The sequence below is a fragment of the Sus scrofa genome, chromosome 17 (genome assembly GCF_000003025.6).
Source record: "Sus scrofa isolate TJ Tabasco breed Duroc chromosome 17, Sscrofa11.1, whole genome shotgun sequence".
Classification (NCBI taxonomy): domain Eukaryota; kingdom Metazoa; phylum Chordata; class Mammalia; order Artiodactyla; family Suidae; genus Sus; species Sus scrofa.
In genome coordinates, this window is record NC_010459.5 from 10,830,440 (window position 1) to 10,856,844 (window position 26,405).

Here is a 26,405-nt window from a genome sequence, read left to right on the forward strand (position 1 = left end):
GTACAAGTGATATCATATGATATTTGTCTTTCTCTGTCAGACTACTTCACTTAGTATAGTCACCTCTAGGTCCATCCATGTTGCTGCAAATGGCATTATTTCATTCCTTTTTATGGCTGAGTAATATTCCCTTGTATATATATGTCACATTCTCTTTATCCATTCCTCTGTCAATGGACATTTAGGATGCATCCATGTCTTGGCTATTGCGAATAGCACTGCTATGAACATTGGGGTGCATGTATCTTTTTGAATTAAAGTTTTTCCAAATATATGCGCAGGAGTCTCACTTTATTTTTAATGTGTTTGTTTCTAGCATAGTCCCCATAAGTTACTTCCAAATCCATGATTGTGATGATCTGAATCCAATACCCTCAGCAGAGCCACAGAACAAGCCCCGTGTGGCACAGTGATGATAGGTGTGCCAGAAGTCCCAGGAGTTTAGTGCAGAGCAAAACACACAGGGGCACAGCTATGACAAATTCTCACGCCGACTACAGTTAACTCACGCAGAGCGTGCACTTAATCTGATTCAGCCAACATTTATGGAGAATCCATCCTGTGCCTGGCATCAGGCAAGGGATGAATAAAACACAAACACTGACCCCTGAAGAACTCAGCAGAGACAACAGATGCATAAAAGTACATGCACCATTAAGAGAAAAATGCCTCAAATGGCATATACAAGACTAGAAGTAGTGCAGAGGAAGAAGGAGCTGCTTGGTCCAGGGGGTCACGAAAGCTTCAGGGAAGCCTTTCAAAGCAGCCTGCACAGAGCTGGGATGTAAATTCATCGACAGTGGCAATGTGAGGATTTTTTTTTTTTTTAGGGCCGAACCTGCAGCATATGGAAGTCCCCAGGCTAGGGGTCAAATCGGAGCTGCAGCTGCCAGCCACAGCCACAGCCACAGTAACGCTGGATCCTAGCCACGTCTGCGACCTACACCACAGCTCATGGAAATATAGGATCCTTAACCCACTGAGCAAGGCCAGGGATCCAACCCATGTCATCATGGATCCTAGTTGGATAGTTAACCACTGAGCCAGGAAGGGAACTCCCGGCAATGTGAGTTTAAACGTGCCTGAGTTTGCATTCTAAATCCATGAGCTAAAATTTTATAAACTCCAGCTCCCAGCCATTCTCATCAAGTGCCCTCCTCTTCCTTTCATGAAGCATCTGAATTCAAGGAATGTACAAACATCCAGACCCATGGAGCAAATTTTCTCTGGCAATTGGCCTCAGCAGGATGGCTGGTCACATCTAGCAGCTGAAAGTCGTTGAAAGCCTGAAAAAACGAGTTTACTGCAAATATAAACAGAGCTTGTACCATTGTTTTATTAGAGGCATAACTGTCTATACAGACTACTTCTGATATTTCAAAAGAGTGTCTGTCTCACAGATAATATTACATTTAATACTTTCCTTTTCCAGAAGCCGATTTGTTACTGCTCAAATCTGAAGGGAGGAGGGGTGCAAATTCTGGGAGCTACTTGTTCTTAGCTATAATTATGGACAGAGACAAACTTTTATCTCCCACCTCTTTAAAACAAGGATCCAGAATTCCCACTGTGGCTCATTGGTAATGAACCCAACTAGTACCCATAAGGACAAGGGTTTGATTCCTGGCCCCGATCAGTGGATTAAGGATCTGACATTGCTGTGAGCTGTGGTGTAGGTTACAGATGCGGCTCAAATTTGGTATTGCTGTGGCTCAGGTGCAGGGCAGCAGCTGCAGCTCTGAGTTGATCCCTAGCCTGGGAACTTCTATATGCCTTCAGTGCAGCCCTAAAAGACAGCAAGATAAATAAAATAAAATAAAATAGGAGTTCCCGTTGTGGTGCAACAGAAATTAATCCGAATAGGAACCATAAGGTTGAGGGTTCAATCCCTGGCCTTGCTCAGTGGGTTAAGGATCCGGCATTGCCATGAGCTGTGGTGTAGGTCGCAGATTTGGCTCAGATTTTGGCATTGGTGTGGCTCTGGCATAGGCCGGTGGCTACAGCTCTGATTAGACCCCTAGCCTGGGAACCTCCATGTGCTGTGGGTATGGCCCTAAAAAGATGGAAAAGACCAAAAATAAATAAATAAATAAATAAATAAACATAAAAAATAAAATAAAACAAAACAGACACCTCCTTCTGGGTCTCCAGTTACATGCACATTAGACTAGCTGATATTGTTCCACAGCTCTTGACTGCGCTGTTGTTTTTCTTTCACCACCCTCTTTTCTCTTTTGTTTCAATTTTTATCATCTCTATGGACTTATCTTCAAGTTCTTTGATTCTTTCCCCAGCTGTGCCCAGTCTAAAGGTGAGCCTATTGCAAAAATTCCTCATTGCCAAGAAAGCTGTTAAAAATGTGTGGCATTCATTGGACTCTATCCATTCATGAATGTTGTCCACTTTTCCTACTAGATCCTTTAACCTATTGAAGCGTAGTTGCTTTAAAGTCCATCTGATAGTTTCAACATCCAGGTCATCTCTGTGTCTGGTTCTGTTGATTACTTTGTCTATTGACAGCGTTTTGTTTTTTTCTTACTTTTGTGTGTGTGTCTTGTAATTTTTAACTGAGTGCCACACTTTATGTGTAGAAGGGACTGAAATGAACAGCACGGGTGCCTGGAAATGGACATTCCTCTTCTTCTGCGAAGCTGTTAGCATGAGGGTGGAGGAAGGTGAGTCATCTTGGCAGGAGTTGACCTGGGTCTGGGTTTTGTTGTTACCACCAGTGCATGACAGCCTTCAAATTATCCTAGAGGTAGGCTGCTATGCCCTTGAAGTCAGAGTGGGAGCTGGAAGGTCATTCTGTGCTCCTGATCCTCCTCACCTTCCAGTCATCCCTGAATGCCTCAACTGGCATCTATCTCCATGATCTTGCCCCTCTCTCAGTTGTCACATGCTCTTCCTTGTTACAAAATAGGAGCACATAGGTTCTTTTTTCTCCTGGTCCCGCTTTAGTCTTAAGCAGACTGTGCTCCTGGACCTCAAAGGTAGGGGTTTTTTGCTTGTTTTTTATCTTTTTCGGGCCACACCGTGGCATGGGGAGTTACCAGGCTAGGGATTGAGTTGGAGCTGCAGCTGCTGGCCTATACCACAGCCACGACAATGCCAGATCTGAGCTGCATCTGCAACCTATGCCATAGCTCGCAGCAATGCTGGATCTTTAATCCACTGAGTAAGGCCAGGGATTAAATCCATATCCTTATGGATATTAGTCAGGTTCTTAACCTGCTTGGCCATAACAGGAACTCCAGGTTTTTTATTTTATTTTATTTTTTAGGGCCGCATCTGTGGCAATATGAAAGTTTCCAGGCTAGGGGTCGAATTGGAGCTGTAGCTACGAGCCTACACCACAGCCACTGCAACGTGGGCCAAGTTGTGTCTGTGACCTACACCACAGCTCACAGCAACACCAGATCTCTAACCCACTGAGCGAGGTCAGAGATGGAACCCGCCTGGATGCTAGTCAGGTTTGTTAACCTCTGAGCCACGATGGGATATTTTCTTCCCTTTCTTCTCTGCAGCAACAAAACCTTGCCTCTAGAGTTGCTCTTGGGTGAGATTTCCTTGCCCTCCTCCAAGAGTTGCAGATCTCTGCTTTTTGTTGGAATAAGTCAGTTACTGGCCTAAGACAGTTTCCCGTCCTGGCCAAGAATACAGGGGTTGTGCCTCCCCCTTTTCCTGCAGCAGTGCTGGTCTCTGCCTGCATCCTGGGGCTGCAAGGTTTCCTACACTTTCCCGGGGGCAGAGGAAATCTGCCTCTATTCCTACTGTGGAGAATGGATTCTGCCTATCATCTGAAGGGGAAACGGTATTTTGTTGTTGTTGTTGTTTTGTTTTATTTTTGCTTTATAGGACTGCACCTGCGGCATATGGATCTACACCACAGCTCACAGCAATGCTGGATCCTTAACCCACTGAGGGGGGCCAGGGATGGAACCCTCATCCTCATGGGTACTAGTCAGGCTCATTACCACTGAGCCACAACAGGAACTTCCAGAGGGTGTATTTTTGCTTCAGGCGAGGGGAGAGTTAGGGAGAGGCAGGCAAGGCTTTGTTCTCCACGCCTCTGCCCCTGCCTCCACAGCTACAGTGACTCCTTCTCTCCTGGGCTGCCTGGGGATGTTCTCTGGTCTCCTAATTTACCCCAATATTTCTCATGAGCACCTGGTGGAGGTCTGGGGTTGTAGACACACTGCAGCCATGCTGGTCAGGAAGACTCAGTTGAGATTTTTTTTGGCTTGTGTGGCAACTGCTCCTCTCTGCTGCATCTGCTAAAGTGCAAACTGTGGCCCTCTCTGTGGAGGACTCCTTCTCTTTTATTTCATTTTATTTTATTTTATTTTATTTTATTTACTTATTTATTTTTTTGTCTTTTTAGGGCCACACCCTTGGCATATGGAGGGTCCCAGGCTAGGGGTCCAATTGGACCTGTAGCTGCCGGCCTACACCACAGCCACAGCAAAGTGGGATTCAAGCCGCGTCTGCAACCTACACCATGGCTCATGGTAATGCTGGATCCTTAACCCACGGAGCAAGGCCAGGGATGGAACCTGCGTCTTCGTGGATGCTAGTCAGATTTGTTTCCGCTGAGCCACAGCCAGAACTTCCCGGGCTCCTCCTTTTTTAGAATTCACTTAGTTCTGCTGCCTTGCAGGTTTCTGATGGGCTCAGGGAAAACTGTAATCCTGTAAATTATCCAGGCTTTTCTCACTGTGAGAGTGGGAGGCATGTTCTTCTAAGCTTTTTACATCTAGAAACTCCATCTCCTTAGACTCTGAGGCCACCTGGCCCCATTATCATCCAGTCCCAGGTAGTCTTAACACAGCAGACAACCATTTTAGGATCTTTGAGGAAAAAATATTCATGTCAGGAGCACACACTTGGAGCTTTTCATCACTCTTTGCTCCTTTTTTTTGGTCTTTTTTCTTTTTAGGGCCACACTGTGGCATATGGAGGTTCCCAGGCTAGGGGTTGAATGGGAGCTGCAGCTACTGGCCTATACCACAGCCACAGTAATGTCAGATCCGTGCTATGTTTGCGACCTACACTGCAGCTCACAGCAATGCTGGATCCGTAACCCATTGCGCGAGGCCAGGGATTGAACCTGTGTCCTCATGGATACTAGTCAGGTTTTTTTTTTACTGCTTAGCCACAATGGGAACTCCCTGTCTTTGCTCTTTTTTGTCAGGTAAAATGTCAACTTAGAGGACTCTTCGCAGATGCAATCTGTCCAACAGGAGGGGAAGAGATCTCAGCCAGGCTGTGTTTCTTTTGACATTTTGAAGAAGAAAAGTCACATTCAGCCGGAATGATTTCATTTGGAGTATTTTCTGGTACCAACTGTGAGAAATTCCATTGGCAAAACAGACAATCCCAGACATTTGTTCTCAGTAAGCTGCTCCTCTGTTTAGCATCTCCGATCGCCCCAATTACACTAATTGGTTTCTAGATGTACAAATACAGTAGATGTGTCACAAGAAACTTAACTCTCTTCCTATTCAGAGCAGAGGGTGATTTCAAAGAGAGGCCTTGGTTCTGGAGATCCTCTGCCTCCCTGAAAACTGCTAGAAAAGCTCCAAGGTTGATGCCGGAATACTCCGTTCTTCCCTTTCTTTCTCTCTCTCCTTCCTTCCTTCCTTCCTTTCTTCCTTCCTTCCTTCTCTCTCTCTTTCTTTTCTTCCTCTCTCTCTTTCTCTTTCTTCCTTCCTGTTTTTTCTCTCCCCTTCCTTCCTTCCTTTCTTCTTCTTCCTTCCTTCCTTTCCTTTTTTAGGGCTTCACCGACAGCATATGGAGGTTCCCAGGCTAGGGGTCAAATAGGAGCTACAGCTGCCAGCCTACACCACAGCTACAGCAATGCAGGATCCGAGCCACATCTGTGACCTACACCACAGCTCACAGCAATGCAGGATCCGAGCCACATCTGTGACCTACACCACAGCTCACAGCAACACCGGATCCTTAACCCACTGAGCGAGGCCAGGGATCGAACCCGCATCTTCATGGATCCTAGTCGGGTTCTTAACCCCCTGATCCACAAGGGGGTGATTTCCTATACAGACTGCAGGCGCTGCCCCCATGGAGCTGGCGGCCTCAAGCTGTGTCCTGAGGACCTGGTGCCCACCTGCCCCTCCCATCCCCCCCAGCCCCCCAGTCTCACGATTTCAGCCCCGCCCCCTTCGTCTGAGCTAAGCAGCATGTGCTTCTGCAGTAGCCAAGAAGCATGGCCTTTTTACTCATGAGCACCTACCCCCATATTCTTGGCTCTGCTCTGCAGATGAAGTGGTGGAGGTATTGCCAGAGGCAAGGGAGTCCTGGCCAGGGGAAGATTTGACCCAGTAAGCTAAGAGTGGAGTTCTGGGAAGAGCAGACCAAAGCAGTGGCAGAGAAGGCCTAGGAGTCGAGGACCCCAGAGGAAACAAGAAGAGGTGGGGGCGGGGCTTCCAGGGAATTTGCCTTCCTGCCACTTCACCCAGGCATTCGGCAAGGAGTGAAGGTCTCGCCCATAAAGGACAAGGATGTTCGCACAGAGTTAAGATCTTGGCCATAAAAGACAAGGATGTTCACACACGCACCTTGCTCTTAAGATTTTACATCCTGCTTTCCCATTCAGCCCGAAACTCTACTTGCTTGTTATATCTGTCCAGAGAAGATAAATAATTATACTCTATGTTACAGAAGCTTAATTTCCCGAATTACAACCCTCTGGTAATTTGTGACCTCCAGTTTTGCTCTATTATTGGTGCCTACTTGTGGGGTGAAGTCCGCAGGGACATTATATATTTGTGGGTCTGCAGCCATGAAACAGAGGAGGAAACAAAAACTGAAACAGGGCTATGGAGGGGAAAAAAGGACTGAAATAGGAGTTCCCTTGTGGTGCAGCAGGTTATGGATCTGTTATGGTTACACAGCGGCTTGAGTTGCTGCTGTGGTGTGAGTTCGAGCCCTAGCTAGGGAACTTTCACATGAAGCGGGCATGGCCAAAAAAAAAAAAAAAAAAAAAAAAAAAAGACTAAAATGGTCGCCAACCCTACTCAGAACCCTGAAATTGACAGGAAAGATAGAAAGCATCAGGGAAAGAGGAAAGGCAGAGATCACGGAAACCAAAGCAAAGGGGGCAATGAGCAGCAAGAGTCCATGGGAAAGGAAAGACAGACAACGTGATTGTCACCATGGGCTCGTGAGATGTGCATGAATTAAGGGACTAGCAAAGAAATCCCTACAACAATATATATCTTGAGTCCTCTTCTCAAATGGCCTCTGTTAACTTCTCAGCCCCAACAGAAACAAAATCAAAAGAGAATGGGGGTCAAAGGAGTTCCCATCGTGACTCAATGATAACAAACCTGACTAGGATCCATGAGGACATGGGTTCGATCCCTGGCCTTGCTCAGTGGGTTAAGGATCCAGTGATGCTGTGGTATAGGCCAGCAGCTACAGCTCCAATTCAACCCCTAGCCAGGGAACCTCCATATGCCACAGGTGCTGCCCTTAAAAAACACAAAAAAGTGGGGGGAATTAGGGTCTTCCAACTCTCCCTTCTCTTCCTCTTCCCTTCCCTTCCCTCCCAGCTGGAAGAGGCTGACAAATGAGGAAGCAGGATAGTGAATTAGAGAGAGGTGCCCTGCAGAGGCATCTGAAAGAGAGGACAGGGCCACTCTGGAGTGCTCCAGAGATGCATCAAGCCAATAAACAAATACCTTGAGGACGATTCCATCAGTGGGAGTCGGGTTTCTCTCTGTCTGAAGGGATTTAAAGCCTGGAAAGAGGTAAGACTAGAAGAACCAGGAGGTGTTGGACTATGATTGGAAGCACTGGCCTGATCTCATGGATTTGTAAGATACACATGTGGGTAGACATAGAAATAGTTACAGATGTGTATATACACACAGGATGAGCAGCAGCCATGAGCACATCGAGTGACCAGATTTTGGTGTCTACATACCATCCTCCACTGACGGGAACTGTGAAAAGTGGTGATCTGGGGCTGGGGCAGAGAAAGCACAAAATGAGCCTGGGACAGCTTGTGCAGGAAAACAAGGAAATCAAAGAGTGGAGTTCTTGTTGCGGCTCAGTGGGAACCTGACAGTCTCTGTGAGGATGCAGACTTGATCCCTAGCCTTGCTCAGTGGGTTAAGGATCTGGAGTTGCCATGAGCAGGTGTGGTTCAGATCCTGTGTTGCTGTGGCTGTGGTGTAGGCTGGCAGCTGCAGCCCCAATTTGACGGCTAGCCTGGGAACTTCCACATGCCTCAGGTGTGCCCCCCCCAAAAAAAAGAAAGAAAAAGAAAAAGGAAAAGAAAATCAAAGACTAAAGTAGGCACATCAAAGAACACATAAGCCAGTTCATTGAAAGTGCTCCTAGTAGCCTGATTTAGATTTGAACATCAAAATAAGTCATGAGAGTGTCAGATTACAGCCCATCAAATCGAACAGGAACCATGAATCTGAACAGGTATAAATAAATAATGAAAAAAACAAATCAGTGAGGGGAGAGGAAAAGCTTATCCTTCTGTGGACTGTCACCTAATAAATATAGAAGAAGTGATGGCAATGGAGAGAATCCCTCCTTGGAACCTTCGCAGTGGTGGTCGACGCAGGTAGAAACCATCAGTGTGTATCAAGAACAGTGGCTGGAAGTTTGATGATGAACAGGATATTGGGATTATATCGGAATATTCCTCCCCAAGGAATTACTGATCAACTAAAGGGAGAAATGGATGATTTTACAGTAGAAAAACTGGGCCGATACCAACTTCAGCAGGTGATCAAGGTTAACATGATGGGAGTGAAAAGCTCTTGGCAGAATCCCATAAAAATCCTGCTCCCTTTTGCTTTCTTCTCTTTACGGCTGCACCTGCTACATACGGAAGTTCCTGGGCTAGGGGTCGAGTGGGAACTGCAGCAGCATCTGGATCTGAGCCGTGTCTGTGACCTGCATCACAGCTCAGGGCAACGCCAGATCCTTAACACACTGAGAAGGGCCAGGGATTGAACCCTCGTCCTCTTGGATACTAGTCAGGTTCTTTTTTTTTTTTTTTTTTTTTTTTTTTGTTGTTGTTGTTGTTGTTGTTGTTGTTGTTATTGTTGCTACTTCTTGGGCTGCTCCCGCAGCATATGGAGGTTCCCAGGCTAGGGGTTGAATCGGAGCTGTAGCCACCGGCCTATGCCAGAGCCACAGCAACGCGGGATCCGAGCCGCGTCTGCAACCTACACCACAGCTCACGGCAACGCCAGATCGTTAACCCACTGAGCAAGGGCAGGGATCGAACCCGAAACCTCATGGTTCCTAGTCGGATTCGTTAACCACTGCGCCACGACGGGAACTCCTAGTCAGGTTCTTAACCTGCTGAGCCACAATGGGAACTCCTGCTTAAAACTTTCTAAAAGAAAGTGGGGGTAAGAAAGAGCAGCGGGAGAGGGGCAGCAGGGCCGTTGGAGAGGCAGTGGCACCAACATGGGCTGCTCTGGGCTCTGGTTGGGGGAGGACAGGTGGCCTGCTGGGGGTCCCTGCACATCTAAGGATCAGAGGCAGGTGAGGATCGGAGCACACATCCACCTTCTATCTTGACAGGCCCCGAGAGGCGCGGCCCTTAGCAGAGGTGAGAGGTTACCCCAGGCCGGCCGTCCCGGAGTGCCCATCAAACCACGAAAGGATTGCAGCCAAAGCCCTGCGTGGGAACCCGCTGATGGGAGGGCGGGACCACCCACGAGCCGCCTCCCCTGACCCAGAAAGCATGTGGTTCCCAAGAGACCTCTTGGTGGGAAAAGTCTGCTAGAGATGTATGATCCTGGGAGTTCCTGTTGTGGCTCAGTGATAACGAACCCAACTAGTATCCATGAGGATTCACGTTGGATCCCTGGCCCTGCTCAGTGGGTTAAGGATCTGGCATTGCTGTGGCTGTGGTGTAGGCTGGCGGCTGCAGCTCTGATTCAACCCCTAGCCTGGGAACGTCCATATGCCATGAGTGCAGCCCTAAAAAAAAAGACAAATAGATACATATATATGATCTTGGAATTGAATGCATCAGAAGCCACTGAAAGCTGGAGTGATGGCTGTACATCAGCCTGTCTCCCCAGGACCAGGGAAGGTGGAAGAAGCCAGAAACCAAGGGGGAGGTGCGCAGGCAGAGAGAAAGGGACAGGACCAGCTCTGAGCAGGTCCCTCCTCTGCTCTGTCACAACCTCAACTTAGCGCCTTGCCTGGGTGATTCTTAAGATAGATATTCATGGGGAGGAAAACACCCGAATGCTGTTTGTTAGCCTGAGAAAGAAAAAAAACCCCAACCTACGCCCCTTTGGGAGCTCTGAGTAGGGATGAGTCAACCAGATCACATATCACGGTCGCCTTCTCTCTACTCTCCGTATGCACCTGTGCAGCCTCCCAGGCCCAGCAGCTCAGCAGCAGGGGCTGCAGGCCCTTAGAGGAGAAACTGTGAGCTCAAGTTCACAAGAGCCGGGAACACTGACATTCAGCTCAGCAGCCAAGAATATCTCCTATGCACTAGAAAGGGTTTCCACGCCCAAGATCTTGGCATTCTTTTATTTATTTATTTACTTTTGTCTTTTTGCCATTTCTTGGGCTGCTCTATGGCATATGGAGGTTCCCAGGCGAGAGGTCTAATCCGAGCTCTAGCTGCCGCCCTACACCACAGCCACAGCAACGCAGGATCTGAGCCGCATCTGCGACCTACACCGCAGCAACACCAGATCCTTAACCCACCGAGCAAGGCCAGGGATCAAACCCACAACCTCATGGTTCCTAGTCAGATTCGTTAACCACTGAGCCACGACAGGAACTCCAGATCTTGGCATTCCTTTAAAAGGAGAAAAAGAGCCAGCCCTTCAGAAGCAGGGCCGTGGGGGTTAGAAAGAAGAACACGATACAGGACAGAAGCTCCTAGATTGTCCCCCCGATATGTCACTCCACCGCCCAGGCTTCAATTTGTGAATTTTCACAATGACCGGACTGTGCCCATCTCTCTGCTTCCCCTTAACTGCAGCATCAGACAGCATAAGCATGCTCAGAAAACAATTAAGATCTGCGTTTTTGCATGACACATGCCAAATTGTTCACAGTGACTTTCTGGGGACTGGGGAGCCCGGGGGAAACTTATAGAAGACTGACTTTCTATATTTCTGTCAAGTGTGATTTATTTTTGTTTTTATTTTTTGTCTTTTTAGGGCCACACCTGAAGCACATGGAGGTTCCCAGGCTACGGGTCCAATTGGAGCTGTAGCCACCGGCCTACATCACAGCCACAGCAATGCAGGATCTGAGCCAAGTCTGAGACCTACACCACAGCTCAAGGCAACACCGGATCCTCAACCCACTGAGCAAGGCCAGGGATCGAGCCCACATCCTCATGGATGCTAGTTGGGCTCATTAACCACTGAGCCACAAAGGGAACTCCTTTTAAAAAAATTTTTTTTAAATGGCTGCACCCCAGGCATAATGGAGTTCCCAGGCAAGGGGTCGAGTCGGAGCTTCAGCTGCCAGGCTACACCACAGCCACAGCAATGCCAGATCCAAGCCACGTCTGTGACCTACACCACAGCTCATGCCAACACCAGACCTTAACCCACTGTGTAAGGCCAGGGATTTAACCTACATTCTAATGAAGACAATGTCGAGTCCTTAACCCGCTGAGCCAAAAGGGGAACTCCTAAAGTGTGAATTTTTGAACAACTACTCTGTATTAATTTTGTTGTCAAATAAAAATCTCAAAACAATTAAACTCAGGGACATGGCTGATAAAAATGACAAAAATATTCCTATCAAAAAATTCACAACCGAAACGTCAATAATCCCAGGCAACTTCACATGCAGAGTCTATTCTAATCAGAAAGGAAAGGGATTGCATTTACATGTCCTCTCTTAACCAGAGAGGCAAATCTCCCCAGGCCCAGATCAAAAGTCATTTTTCTCGATGACTTTCCCTGTCCCTCTCTCGTCACCACTCCGTGGCCTATTCCCAGCCCCCCCAAGGGAATCACTCCCCCACTGTACCCCCACGGCATTCAATGACACTACCAAGGCCTTGTCACACTGCATCTATCCCGTCTTGAGTCTGTGTCCCTCCAAGGAGGACTCTTTGTGGCCTGGCACCCGCCTCCCCATACTTCTGGTCCCGGGCACAGGGCCTGGCACACACTCTGTATCCCCTAAGAGCTGTTGGGATTGAATCCACATGCCTCCCCCCCCCCCCGCCCCCACACAGTGTCTCTCCAGACCAAGAATGTCACATCAAGATACTGAAAATTCACACTGAAAATTCACGGCAATAAAACCACAAAGGAGTTCCCTGGTGGTGCAATGGGTTAAGGTTCCGACATTGTCACTGTAGCTGCTGGGATCACTGCTGTAGGCTTGATCCCTGGCTTGGAAACTTTTCCATGCCATGTGCACAGCCAACAACCTCCCCCCCCCACAAAAAAAAAAAAAAGAAACCATAGAGTGGACTTTGGAGGGTGTGCATTCTTTGCAATATGTTCCAGATCATTCCTGACGATGCTGTCACCCTTTCCTCGTTCCCCAGGAGCCCAGAGGTGTCCCTGCTGTTGCTACAAGTACACATCTTCATAGACCTGAAGTGGTCAGTTAACTCTTGTTCACCAAGAGGCAAAGGAAATAAAAATAAAGGAACATGGAATGACTGGCCAATGGGGACCTGCTGTACAGCGCAGAAAACTCTACCCAATATTCTGTGATCATCTATGTGGGAAAAGAATCTGAAAGAGAATGGATGTGTGTACACGTATAACTGAATCACTTTGTTGTACAGCAGAAATGATCCAAACCTTGTAAACCAACTCAACTTTAATAAAGCTTAAAAAATAAAATAAGGAGTTCCCGTCATGGCGCAGTGGTTAACTAATCTGACTAGGAACCATGAGGTTGCAGGTTCAGTCCCTGCCCTTGCTCAGTGGGTTAACGATCTGGCGTTGCCGTGAGCTGCAGTGTAGGTCGCAGACATGGCTCGGATCCCGCATTGTTGTGGCTCTGGCGTAGGCTGGTGGCTATGGCTCCGATTAGACCCCTAGCCTGGGAACCTCCATATGCCATGGGAGCGGCCCAAGAAATAGCAAAATGACACAATAAATAAATAAATAAATAAATAAAACCACCATAGGGGAAGCCGCCCAGAGGAGGGGCCCCCCACTGCACTGCAGGGGTCTGTGGAGTTTAGCGCACAGAGGCCAGGGCTGGGGTGGTCTAGAGTCCCAGGCTCCAGTTCTGGAAGAATCTGCTTCTCTGTCCACCTCACCAGTCAAGCGCCTGCTCTATCCACCCCACAAGGGCCAGGTGAGCCTTCGTAGCGGCTGTGCCTGGAAAGGCTTGGAAAAGCAGGGACACTGCAGAACTGAAATCCGTGCTTTCGAAACACCGTGGGTCACTCTGACTCCTGTCAAGCAATTGACTTCCTTTCTGCCTATAAATTGGTCACCCTAATTAGCCAGATGAACATCAAACAGCTCATTTCTGCTTCGATGCAGAAGCAATTTGCCTATTTTAAACTAATTCAGGGGAAGGAGGTTTTCAGGTTCTGTCTTTTACTCAAATCCTTTTTCCAGCGGGAACTGGGGCTCCAGCAGAGTCCCCGATGAGGGCGGAGAGGGAGGGGTGTCTGGTGCTCCCCTGGTTCACCTGCACATCAGTTGCAGAGCACCACCCTCCCGGGTGGGGCTGCAGCCAAACATTCTTTCCTCTCCATCGTCGCTATCCCAGGGCTGTGACGAGGCAGCACCTTGATTCAAGAAGGCTTACTATTACCATCTTATCCGACAGAGAGGCTTTCTGTGCGGGAGGGGTGCAGGTGGAATTAGGTAGAACGACGATGCGGTTGGACACCCTCTCTCTCCCTGTCCAGCCACGGACGAGTACCAGGCTCCATCTCTGCACTGGGGTCCCGATGTCGCCTCCTTCGCCTAAGTGCCACCGTCCTCCCCTCTGATATTTCATTTACCCCATCCTCACTGGCCTCCCGCTGCCGGTGTCCGTCGCCACCCCTGCCTCGGCGCAGCCTGCTCCTTCCTGCTGCAATTCTCTACTTGGCAAACTCCCACACATCCTTCAGAGCCTTTCTCTGACTCACAGGCCTTCCAGCAGCACCCCCTAGACTAGGGGCAACATGGGCGCCGGGACTGGGCTCATTCTGAGCAGCCAGCACGAGGCATAGGAGAGTGGCTCAGATAATGCTCATTGAGTGAATGAATAAAAAAATGAAAACAGCCTCTGTGCTCATTCTGGAAGGCGCTGGATTTGTAACCCTCTCTTCACAAGCTGGCCTTTTTTACTGCCCTCCAAGTTCTTCGAGAGCAGGGGTTGCATGAATTTCATGTCTACCATGGTGCATTCAATACATGGTTATAGAATTACTATATATAGACAGGATAAACAACAAGGACCTACTATATAGCACAGGGAACTCTATTCAATATCCTGTGATAAACCATAATGGAAAATATGAAAAAGCATGTGTATATATGTATAATTGAGTCGCTTCACTGTACGGCAGAAATCAACATATTGTACAGCAACTATACGTCAATAAAATAAAGAAAAAAAATTTTTTTTGTCTTTTTGCCTTTTCTAAGGCCACTCTTGCAGCATATGGAGGTTCCCAGGCTAGGGGCTGAATTGGAGCTGTAGCCACTGGGCTACACCAGAGCCACAGCAACTCAGGATCCGAGCCACATCTGCAACCTATACCACAGCTCATGGCAACACCGGATCCTTAACCCACTGAGCATGGCCAGGGATTGAACCCGCAACCTCATGGTTCCTAGTCGACATTAACCACTGTGCCATGACGGGAACTCCAAGAAAAATTTTAAAATACACATTGGTGGAATACATGAATGAGCAGAGAAGCTTCAGGTGGGTTTTGGAAGCCCACCTCTCCAAATCCAAAGTCGTAAAGCTCAGAAGGAACCTCCAGACCTCAGCTTTCTGAGCTCTGGAGTGAGAGAGTTGAATACCACAATTTCCTCTAAGCTCTATGACTATAATTTGGAAAGGTAGCCCAACAAATCCTGATCAAAAGACTTGGCCTTTGGCTGCTGTAGAAAAGTTGATTCTGTAGCTCTCATTTCAGGGGCTCCATCTATTGGAAAGGCTGAAAACCCTATACCTTCAAGATGAGTACGTAGCAGTGGTGGGGTACACGTACAAGGCATGTGTGGAAATTTAGGGGACATCGATGATCCTAACACGTATGATTTCACCTGCTCCCTTGGGCTGTGTTTCAGTGCTGGCCTTTGTTTATGCTTTTGTGACCCTTCAGACGGCCGAGCTTCTGGAGACGGCAGCAAATATCGCCACGTATTTGACAAGTGCGGCTGATGTCAGACTCTGAACCATCATCCCGCACAAGAATCATTTATCCTAAGAGGAACCAGTTCACCATGCTCTTAAAAGTGGCAGTGCTGGGGAGTTCCTGTCGTGGCTCAGTGGTTAATAAATCTGACTAGGAACCATGAGGATGCAGGCTCGATCCCTGGCCTTGCTCAGTGGGTTAAGGATCTGGCATTGCCGTGAGCTTTGGTGTAGGTCGCAGATGTGGCTTCGATCCCGCGTTGCTGTGGCTCTGGTGTAGGCCAGCAGCTACAGCTCCGATTCGACCCCTAGGCTGGGAACTTCCATATGCCACAGGAGCGGCCCAAGAAATGGCAAAAAGATCAAAAAAAAAAAAAAAAAAAAAAAGTGGCAGTGCTGGAGTTCCCACTCAGTGCAGTGAGTTAAAAATCCAACTGTAGCCGATCAGGTTGCTGTGGAGACTCGGGCTCAACCCCTGGCCCGGCACAGTGGGTTAAAGGATCCAGCATAGGTCACAGCTGCAGTTCAGGTCAATCCCTGGCCCAGGAACTTCCACATGCCAAGGGTATAGCCATTTAAAAAAAAAAAAAAAGTGGCAGTGCTAAGATGTACTCTCTACCTGGGCCAAGCATCAAATACCTAAGCTTTCATCATCAGTGGTTACAGCAGACTGAAAAGCTACTGACTGAATTTATGAGGACCTACTATGTGCTGGGAAAAATCCCAGGGAAGAGCCCTGAAGGAAGCCAAGTCCTCTCCCTTTGAGATGTGTCGATTTCAGCAGAGAAGACAGAGATATTGAAGAGACACAGAAATGCATAATTACAGTCAGGTTGGAAGTATCACAGAGAAAAATAAGAGACCAAAGGGGAGAGCTCCCATCGTAGCTCAATGGGTTAAGAAACCGATTAGTATTCATGAGGATGCAGGTCCCTTTCCCTGGCCTCGCTCAGTGGATCCAGCATTGCCATGAGCTGTGGTGTAGGTCGCAGACATGGCTCAAATCTGGTGTTGCTGTGGCTGTGGTGTAGGCCGGCAGCTGTACTTCTGATTCATTCCCTGGCCTGGAAACTTCCATATGCTGCAGGTGCAGCCTTAAAAAAAAAAAAAAAAAAAAAAAAAAAAAAAAGACAAAGGGGATTCAGGATACTTGTGTAACTGAGCTAGTGCCCTGTGGGGCTCCCAGGCACACAAGCCTTTCTGTGTCCTCCATTCCTTGTTTTTAGGGATGAAGCCACAGCCTTCATGACTTTCCCTAAATTCCAAAGGGCAGTTGCTCAACAAGGAAGGGAGGGGATGCAGAGACCAGGGAGGAGCAGTGCAGCCTTGGGGCAGGGTCCTGCTTCCTCTTCAAGGAATATTACATAATATCTTTGAGCCTTTCTGCAGAACTAAAACCCCCAACAAATGGAAGGGGGTTCTAAAATGATGATACCTTCTTCATTCTGGGAAGGAGGACCACCAGAACCAGCCTGGGGCCACTAAACACCAGCTCTGAAAGGCAATGCAAGCTTGCCTCTACCCTGATGCTTATCTGCAGCCCTGATCCTTATTCTCCACCCCAAACTATAAAACCACTTCCCAACCCCTTCCAAGGAGGGCACAATCTTTAAGGCATTAGCCTGCTGTGGCTCCCTTTGTCTGACAAAGCAACAAAGCTATCTTTTCCTCCTTTACCCAAAACTTCTGTCCGTGTGGTTTCAATTCGGCACTGGCAGACAGATGCCAAATTTCGGCAACACTTGGGGTGCCCCAGAAGACCCCTCTTCTAACTCTGTCTTATGCCAGCTGCAGATAATAAGGCTTTTCTTTTGGGAACAAAATTTCCTTGGAGAATCTCAAGTAACTTTGTTGCCATCAGCAAAGCCAGGGAGCCAGGGCTTGTTCGAATCCTAAGAACAGGACAGAAACCTCAGTGAGGCAGTTCCCCGTGGTTGACCCATGTTAACCTGGCAAGTCTAGGAATCGGGAGACCAGAGGCTCTGACTTGCTCTCCTCCTGATCTCTTTTTTTCTTTCTCTCTCTCTCTGTTTTTGTTTTTTGTTTTTTGTTTTTTTTTTTCCGGCCACCCCAGCCAGGGATCAGATCTGAACCACAGTTGCGACCTAAGCCATGTAACCAGGTACCAGACCTAAATCTTTGTGATTTGAAGTCAAAGACCTTTCCTTTGGCCTCTGAGGCCTCCCTCAGTCTCAAAGGCTGACTCAAGAGTTAATGATGAGGACTTCCCGTGTGGCTCACAACAGAACTACTCAGTGTTGCTTCTACAGTGGCTGTGGCTCGACCCCTAGCCTGGAAACTTTCATATGCTGCAGGTGTGGCCACTTAAAAAAAAAAAAGAGTTAATGATGAGAAAAATATTGTTACAGCTAAAAACTAGCTGAAACAGTCTCCATTATGTTATGCCCTGCCTTGGCCCCCTAATTTATTACTAATGTTTACTTTCTAGTTAGAGATCTATTGCACCTAGTGTCTGGCTTTTCACAAACGATCCCTTCCTTGCGTAACTTTTCTTTTGCTAATGGTTACTTTCCAGTTAGAGTTATATTGCACCTGTATTGCACCTCTCCTAATTCACCCTGTAAGCCATCTTCATTCCAGAGAGAAAGTCAAGGAATGATAATTCCGAAGACAACCAGAAACCATCACCGGACCCACTGCCACCGGCCTTGATGACTCTGAAATGACCTATGGATGAAGAATAATATAGACACCTGGATCAATAAGCCTGTCTTTTGGAGCCAAAGCTAGAAAACCCCTTGCTGTCTCCTCTCAAGTCAGGGCATAGTTTTGTGTTCTCCTTTTCCTGGCAGAGCAATAAAGCTGTTCTTTCTCTTCCTCAAAACTGTCTCTGAGACTTAATTGGTGCCATTGTACAGAGGCCACATTTTTGGCTATAGCCACAGCTGCAGCAATGCCAGATCCTTAACTCACTGCTCAGGGCCGGGGATTGAACCTGTGTCCAACGCTCCTAAGACGCTGACCCTCCCAGTGTGCCACAGCGGGAACTCCCTCCTGATTTCTTTCTTTTTTTTTTTTTTTTGGCCGCCCTGCTGCATATGGCATTCCGGGGCCAGGGATCAGACTGGAGCCATAGTTGCTATCTAAGCCACAACTGCAGCAACACCAGATCCTTTAAGCACACTGTGCGGGACAAAGGGGATCAAACCTTTGTCTCAACGCTCTCAAGATGCCAAAGACCCCATTGCACCACAGCAGGAACTCCCCTCCTGACCTCTGTATTTGGCTAACTGTAAAAAGCTAAAGTCAACTAATTCATCCCAGAAAGTCCTTTTTTTAATTTATTTTTTATTGCTATAGCCTCCAGAATGAAATATTTTAATTTGATGTGAGTGATCTAGCAAGGATTCTGGAAACTGGACATATGAAGCTGATAGTCATAGGTGCATAATGACGGAGCCATTGATTCAAATCAGGATTGACCATCAATTCTATGACACCTCGTATACTGGGTGCTGTGGGGCAGAAGCAGCCATGAACTTTGACCCCAGGACAGGTAAGATGACATGACCACCGTGCTGTACCATACGACCCGGCTGAGCTATGAGACAGGTGAAGGGTGCCTACAGGTGATGGTACTTCAAACTCCAGGGACTCCTGTGTCTTTGCAGTGGCTTTTGAGCCGAGACAGGACCTGTTCCCGCCTCCCCACCCCCGGCCCATTGCTATGTGTTTGCCGCAGTGGTGAGAATGACACAGTCCTAGGCTGAGTGAGGACCCTGGGTCCCACAGGCCCTGTGTCATGGGGGTGGAGACCACCATGGCCGGGGCAACAACACTGCCCTGGGGAGGCAAGTCCTCTGGCTTCACCACCCACCCCCACCTCCTCCCTATTATCCAAGTCCCTTCGGGGTTCTACCTGGTCCTCAGCCTCCCCACCCAGCTCCCTGCTACCCACCCTGAGCCCCGAGTCAATTCTCCGCACAGCAGCCAGGGTGTTCACTTAAAAACCGAAGTCTGGGAATTCCCATGGTGGCTCAGCAGGTTAAAAACCTGACTATTATTCATGAGGATACGGATCGGATCCCTGGCCTTGCTCAGTGGGTTAAGGATCCGGCGTTGCCATGAGCTACGGTGTAGGTTGCAGATGCAGCTGAGATCCATTGTTGCCCTGGCTGTGGTGTAGACCTCAGCTGCAGCTCTGATTCGACCCCTAGCCTGGGAACTTCCATATGCCGCAGGTGCAGCCCTAAAATGAAGAAAAAAAATAGTACTTGGCACGAACATTTAAAACATACGTGTGAAATGACACCCCCCCTCCCCCAAAGACACTGGGGGATTAGATTCAATGTGTCTCAGGGCCCTGTTCTCATGGGCCAATGCCAGCGTTTGACTTCCTCGAAGGCTGAATGGCTTCCAAATATCTATCTTTGGGTTGGGCCTCTTATCTGACTTCCAGGCTCAAATATCCAATTGCTCACTCTATATGTCACCGGGTTCCTCCCAGGGACACCCTGAGAGAGCCTGCTCGACCTCTGCACCCCCTTGCCACATGCTGAGCCCACTCCCAGCTCTTGTGTCAGTGAGTGGTGCTGCCCTTTCCCCTACAGGAGCCAAACGTCTGATGGTCCCCCCCCCACCCCATTCTCCTTCCCAGTCTCCATCCATCTCACAGCCATGACCCTCCTCCAAGCCACCCCTGGGTCCCTCCTGAACTACTGCTATGGCCTCATAACTGGTCTCCCCACGTCCACCTGTCAAGCCCATGGTGGGCAGCGGGACCCTTTAAAGCACATCTGCGGCCACATGATGCCCGTGCTTGCATCTGTGGTCAGCTCCCCTTGGCTCTCAGGGTAAAGATCAGAATCCCTGACCAGCTTCTACAAGCATGACGGATGCGTTACCAGGACACTTGGATACAGCCAGGTGGGTTGTCCAATCCCGAAATACCTCCATCCCCCAACCCCGCCCATGTGGACCCTCTGGCTCCTCCCCCAGGCCCCTCTCCTTTCTCGGCAGTCATGGGGTTAATGTTCCTTGCTGCAGGAAACACACGCTGGCACACACGTGCCCACGCGCGTGATGCACATGCAGCGCTTAGCCCTGGGGCTCATTGACCCAGCTGTTGACTGTTGTAACCATTGCCTCTGCCTCTGAGGTCCAGCACAGCCCCAAGGTCACCTCCCTAGCCTCATCCTGTCCCTCTTGTCTCTGCCAGTTGCCTCGCTGCCCTCCACCCCCCAAACTCTCCAGGCTTTTCTCTGCTTCTGGAATGCTCTTCCCTGTCCTCAGGAACCCCCACCCACCCCTTCCAAGAACTCACTATCTCTTCCTTTCGGTAGCCTTCTCTGACCTCCAACCTTATGCCAAGTCTCTTTCTGTCTTTTTTTTTTTTTGGCTTTTTAGGGCCGCGCTTGCGTCATATGGAAATTCCCAGGCCAGGGGTCGAATGGGAGCTGTAGCTGCTGACCTACACCACCCACAACCCTAGCAACTTGGGATCTGAGCCACATCTGCGACCTACACCATAGCTCGGCAATGCCGGATCCTTAATCCACTGAGCAGGGCCAGGGATCAAACCTGCACCCTCATGGATACTAATCAGATTCTAAGTCTGCTGAGCCACTATGGGAATTCCAAGCCTCTTTCACATATTCTCTTAAAACATTCTACATTTCCTCCAGGGGTCCTAACATACTTTCATCTGCACACCCATGTGTGTGACTGTTTGCCTATTTCACCAACCGCTCTCACAACCAGGAGACTACAGTTCAGGGAGAATAAAGATGGTGACTCTTTATTTTTTTGGAACCATTAAATCCCTAAAGCCCAGCTCTACACCTTGCGGAGGTGGAACAGGAAGACACAGGCTATACAGGTCTGCAGCTTGAATAATGCTTGGCTAAATGAAAGCGGGCACTCCCGTTAAAGATCGTGGCATTGGCACGTGCATATGCATGTCCTGATGTGGATTTGTTCTCCTCTATAAATATAAGAATGATGATGATAAAAATCGGGAGACCTCATCTGTGCACCAAAGGAGTTGCCCTGAATATGCAGGTGTCTCTTACGTAAGCCTCTTTCCACTCTACTTAGAGTAATTACTTCCCCTAATGGCAGGCGACTCATCGTCTTTTCTGCAAACCTTACTATGTGAAAGTGTGTTACTTACGTAAGGATCAGCACTGGCTGGATTACGGCTCAAAACGATTCAAGCAAAAGCCAGACCCTGGACACGAGCCTGTTTTTACCATCTCAAAACAGCAAAGGCATGTTTTAAAGAGAAGGAAGGAGCTCTCTGTCCCCAGGGCACTGCCCCATGATGCGCTCAGGTTAACCGAGGTTTGAGTTCTGCCATTCCCCGGCTATGTAGACTTCCCTTTCCCCTCCCCTGCCCAATGTTCTCGACTTAGAGCAAAAGCCAAAGATCCTATGGAACTGGAAGGAGGCTCCTGCAAAGTGGTGCAGGTCTGCAGCCCTGCCCTTGCAGCAGGCACAGAACACAAGACTAGCAGGGTCCAGATGCGGGAAAGGGACAGAAGGGGTGTGTGTGAAGGAGCCATGGGACTAAATCAGCAGGAGGAGCTTTGCTCCGTGGGGACCCTTCCTTTGACGCCACCCCCGCGCACATATTTCCTCACCTACAGCAGTTAGCAGCTTCCTCTGGCTAGAAGCCCAGCAGAAATGGTGTCTATAAAGTGCAAACATTACCTCGGTGCTTAGAGGGCCCTGAGCTGACCCAAGGAGCTGTCCTGAGGAGAGATAGCACAAGGACAGGCCAGTCACAGCCCCATCAGGATGGAGCCTTCCCTGTGTCATCAGAATCTCCCAACCATGCACGGAAAACAGCCTCTGGCTTAGGGCTTATGAACAGGCAGCGGCCCCCATTTCTGCTAAATGGATTCCTTTGAGAGCTTAACTCTTGGAAGGTCTCTAAGGGGCTGGTGCATCCCTTGGCTGTGTTTCGGCCGCAGAGGAAACCAGACCTCTCCTCCCTCCCATTCAGGGAAGTGGCGGAAGGTGCCCTCAGTGTGAACCACCGGGCTGGGGTGGTATTAAAACCAAGCCTCCTTACTGAGCCCTCTGACCCCAGGACTCCCGCTCGGCACCCCCGGCTCTGCTCCTACAGTCCCTTCCCAGCAAAGAAAGGGCTTCAGAGTTTCCATCCCTCCAAAGGCAACCTTTAGTTTTGCAGGTGTGCTTAAAATATCCAGAACGTCCTGCGGTCTGCGGAGACACACACACACACAAACACACACTGGGATATTTGGGTGGAGGGATGAAAGAAGGGGGCAGGGCTTGCCATTTCCCATCTAGTTGCATTCCCAAGTCCAGCCACATGCTTTCTCCCTTTGACTCCCGTCTGAAGTTCACTGTCAGAGTCTCTGTTTCCTATGGGACCACCCACCCCATCCTCTGATCTTTCAGCTGTGGATTTAGACCCACTGGATCTGAAAGAAGTCTTGGCAAGCGGAACTGGGGGCTTAGGCCAAGTGGAAGGGCAGGGGCAGAGAGGTGAGGGGATGGGGGGGTGGGGGGTGAGGGGGTGGGGGTGGGGAGGCTCGCCGTCAGTGGGAAAGTGAAGCTGCATTCTAGGTATTTCCCCTGCTGACTTGCAAAAGCCACCTAGTCCAGAACGTGTAGTGACTAGTGGTAGAGATACTAGGTAATTCATTACTATCATTCTGATACTTTTAAATAAAATGTTAAAAATAAAAAAAATTTAAAAATAAAATAAAAGCCATCTAGTCCAGCACCACACAGATGGACCATGAGACACTGTGCTACGTGAAATAAGGCAGTGACAAAAGGCAAGCACTGCATGAGTCCACTGATGAGTGAGATACCCGAGGAGTCAGATACCTAGAGACGGAAGGGTGAATAGTGGTTGCCAGGCGCTGGGGAGGAGAGGATGGGAAGTCAGTGTTTAATGGGTGCAGAGTTTCAGTTCTGCAAGAGGAAAAGCACTTTGTGGATGGATGGTGATGATGCACATGGATGTGCCTAATGTGTGCACCGCACACTTTAAAATGCTTAAGATGAGTTCCCATCGTGGCGCAGCAAAAACGAACCCAACTAGGAACCATGAGGTTGTGGGCTCAATCCCTGGTCTCGCTCAGTGAGTTAAGGATCCAGCGTTGCTGTGGGCTGTGGTGTAGCTGTGGTGTAGGAGATGTGGCTCAGATCCCGCGTGGCTGTGGCTATGGTGTAGGCCGGCAGCGGTAGCTCCGATTAGACCCCTAGCCTGGGAAACTACATGCAGCAGGTGCAGCCCTAACAAGCCAAAAAAATATCTAAATAAGCAAAATAAAATGCTTAAGATGGTAAATTCTACATTACATATTTTTTAAAGGAGAAACTTATTTTTTTTTTGGCTGGGCCCACAGCATTCCCAGGCCAGGGATGGAAGCTGAGCCATAGCAGTGACCTGGGCCACAGGAGTGACAATGCCAGATCCTTAACCACTAGGCCACCAGGGAACTCCTCAACATGCTTTTTTCCTTTTTTTTTTTTTTTTCTTTTTCTTTTTAGGGCCTTACTCTAGGTAAATGGAAGTTCCCATGCTCAGGGTTGAATTGGAGCTGCAGCTGCTGGCCTATGTCATAGCCACAGCAACGGGGGATCAGAGCCGGTTCCTTAACCCACTGATCAAGGCTGGGGATTGAACCCAAGGCTTCATATATACCAGTCGAGGTCGTTACCACTGATCCAGGAACTCCCTAAATGGCTTTTTATTTTATTAATGTTATTTCTTATTTATTTTTATTTTTTGCTTTGTAGGGCCACACCCGAGGCATATGGAGGTTCCAATAGGGGTCCAGTCGGAGCTACAGCTGCCGGCTTACACCACAGCCACAACAACGCCAGATCCAAGCCACGTCTGTGACCTACACCACAGCTCATGGCCATGCCAGATCCTTAACCCACTGAGCAAGGCCGGGGATCGAACACACAACCTCATGTTCCTAGCTGGATTCATTTCCCCTGCGCCACGACGGGAACTCCCCTTAAACGATTTTTTAAAAAGTCCCAATGGGTAAATTTATTCTAAATTAGAAACAGAATCTGCTATGTCCCTGAACAACTTCACTGACGGGCAGACACAAACAAAACAGAAGTCATCGAATCCACAGCCCCAGCCACACCCCTGGCCTCTTTCTAGGGAGTGAGATCCTCTCCATTCAGTCACTCCTAGATCTCTGGCCCCGAATCTGACTCTGTCCTCCAATCCATCCTGCACACCTTCAGTTTCCTTCCCCCCCAACCAAGCCTGTCACTTGGCACCAGAAACATTCAGAGAAGCCAGTTCAGCCGTCTAGGTTCTCAGCTTTTGTCAACACCCCAACAGAGTGAGCCCTAGGCACCACTTCCTTCTCAGCCCAGCAGCACACCACAAAGGCCGCTGTCAGACAAAGGAGATGCCTGTCACCACTGACAGAGCATCCTTCAAAGGCCATTCTTCCTGCCCATTTCAAAGGCCACACATCCTAAGCCCACAGTGGGGATCAGCCGACTTCTAAGTGGAGAGGCCATGGGGGACAGGGCAGGCGCATGGCCCACACTGTTTGGGCACCAGCCCTTCTCGGCGGGGTCTTGGGCTACCACAGGGCCGCAAACACCAGGGTTCAGAAGCCCTGGGGGGTTTGGAGGCCTCTGGGAAAAGGTTACGAGGGGCCGATTAAAGCCTGCAGGAAACGGTACCAGGAGCAGCTCCTTGGAGACCACAGGCCCGGCCGCGTTCCACTTACCTGGTTACAGGTGTTAATGTCTACCCCATTCCGCAGGTGATCCAAAGCTTTGTCCAAGTTACCTGATCGTGCTGCCCTCAGGAAGCTGGTAGCAGCATCTGCCTGTGGGGAGAGAGAGCAGCTGTGAGCGGGTCTGCGTGGCGACGACCTCAGGGCACATTCAAGCCCAGGGCTGCGATAAAGGGCAAGGTCACGGTGGCAGCCAGAACACCATCCCGCAAAGTGCCCACCCTGGTACCCAGGCACAGATGGGTCCAGAGCCCCTCCTGATGGCTCTTGGCCCATGGCTGGGGCTGCCTCCAGAGGCCAGCCTCCCTGCCTTTTGGGGCTTTTATGAGCAAGCCTCTCGGCTAGGACAGGGAGGGACCAGCCTTCCAGAGGGACCCCATTCCACCTCTAGGCGCTCAGCAGGCCTGGCATCTCTCGTTGCCTCGATGCTTCCAGCAGCTCTGCCTCCTCCTGAGGAACCCACATCACAGAGCCAGCCCCGGTGAGTCACAGACGGAGGCGCCATAGGGGCCAAACTCGTGTGCTCCCTGATGCTACTTTATTTCTAAGTAAACAGCACATGGCACTGACTATGAGCTGAGAACTATTACCAGCACTTAACACGCAATACGTATGAACACACACAGAGGCATTTCGTCCTCCTTTCAAAACTCCCCAAGTCAGTGCTGCTGCTGTTCCCATTCTACAGATGAGGGAACCGAGGCACAGAGAGCCCAAGGGCTTGCACAGGGAATAGGCATGGCAGGCTGCCTGGCTCTAAAATCCTGAGCGTGGCCTCCCTGCTCTGCTGCTTTAGCTGGCAGGTGACCCTGCCAGCTTTCATGAGTGAGGGTAAAGCACTTGGGTCCATAGGCTGTGGCCCAGTCACCTACAGGTGCATCCAGGCCCTGCTTTGCATTACAGAGTGAGAGCTGGGGGTGGGGGGAAGAAGGTCTATTAAGGCGGACAAGTGTGGGAGGCTCCAAGCAGCTCCTCTGCGCCTGGGGCTGGGAGGTGGCACGGTCCCCAGGCACCTTCGCTCCTGTGTAAGCAGGGGAGGGTAAGGCCTTTCCCATCATAACTGGCTATGAAGCTGAAAGGCAATATTACATATTATTATAATTATTGCATCAGCACAAGTGCTGAGCATGGGACTTGCGTGAGGAACACCCTCAGGGTGAGTTTAAGAGGGGAGGGCAGGCCATGACCCCCAAGGTTCATCTGGGGGCGTCGTCTCCCTCCTTCATGCTGCAGGGGGCTGAACGGTGGCCCCCTTCTAAGATTGGTCTGCACCCTGATCTCTGGGGTCTGTGGATGGGATCTTATTTGGAGAGACTTTGCAGATGTAATTATGTCATGGGTTTGAGATGGTCCTAGATCACCTACATT

General features: G+C 49.3%; 1 protein-coding gene across 1 annotated transcript in view; it reads right to left on the reverse strand.

The window, feature by feature from the left end:
• Positions 1-26,405, reverse strand: part of ANK1 (ankyrin 1) — a 232,872-nt gene that overhangs the window by 78,182 nt on the left and 128,285 nt on the right. Inside the window, 1 exon segment of the mRNA XM_021078313.1 lies at positions 25,029-25,130. Coding sequence (XP_020933972.1) covers positions 25,029-25,130 — 102 coding nt within the window.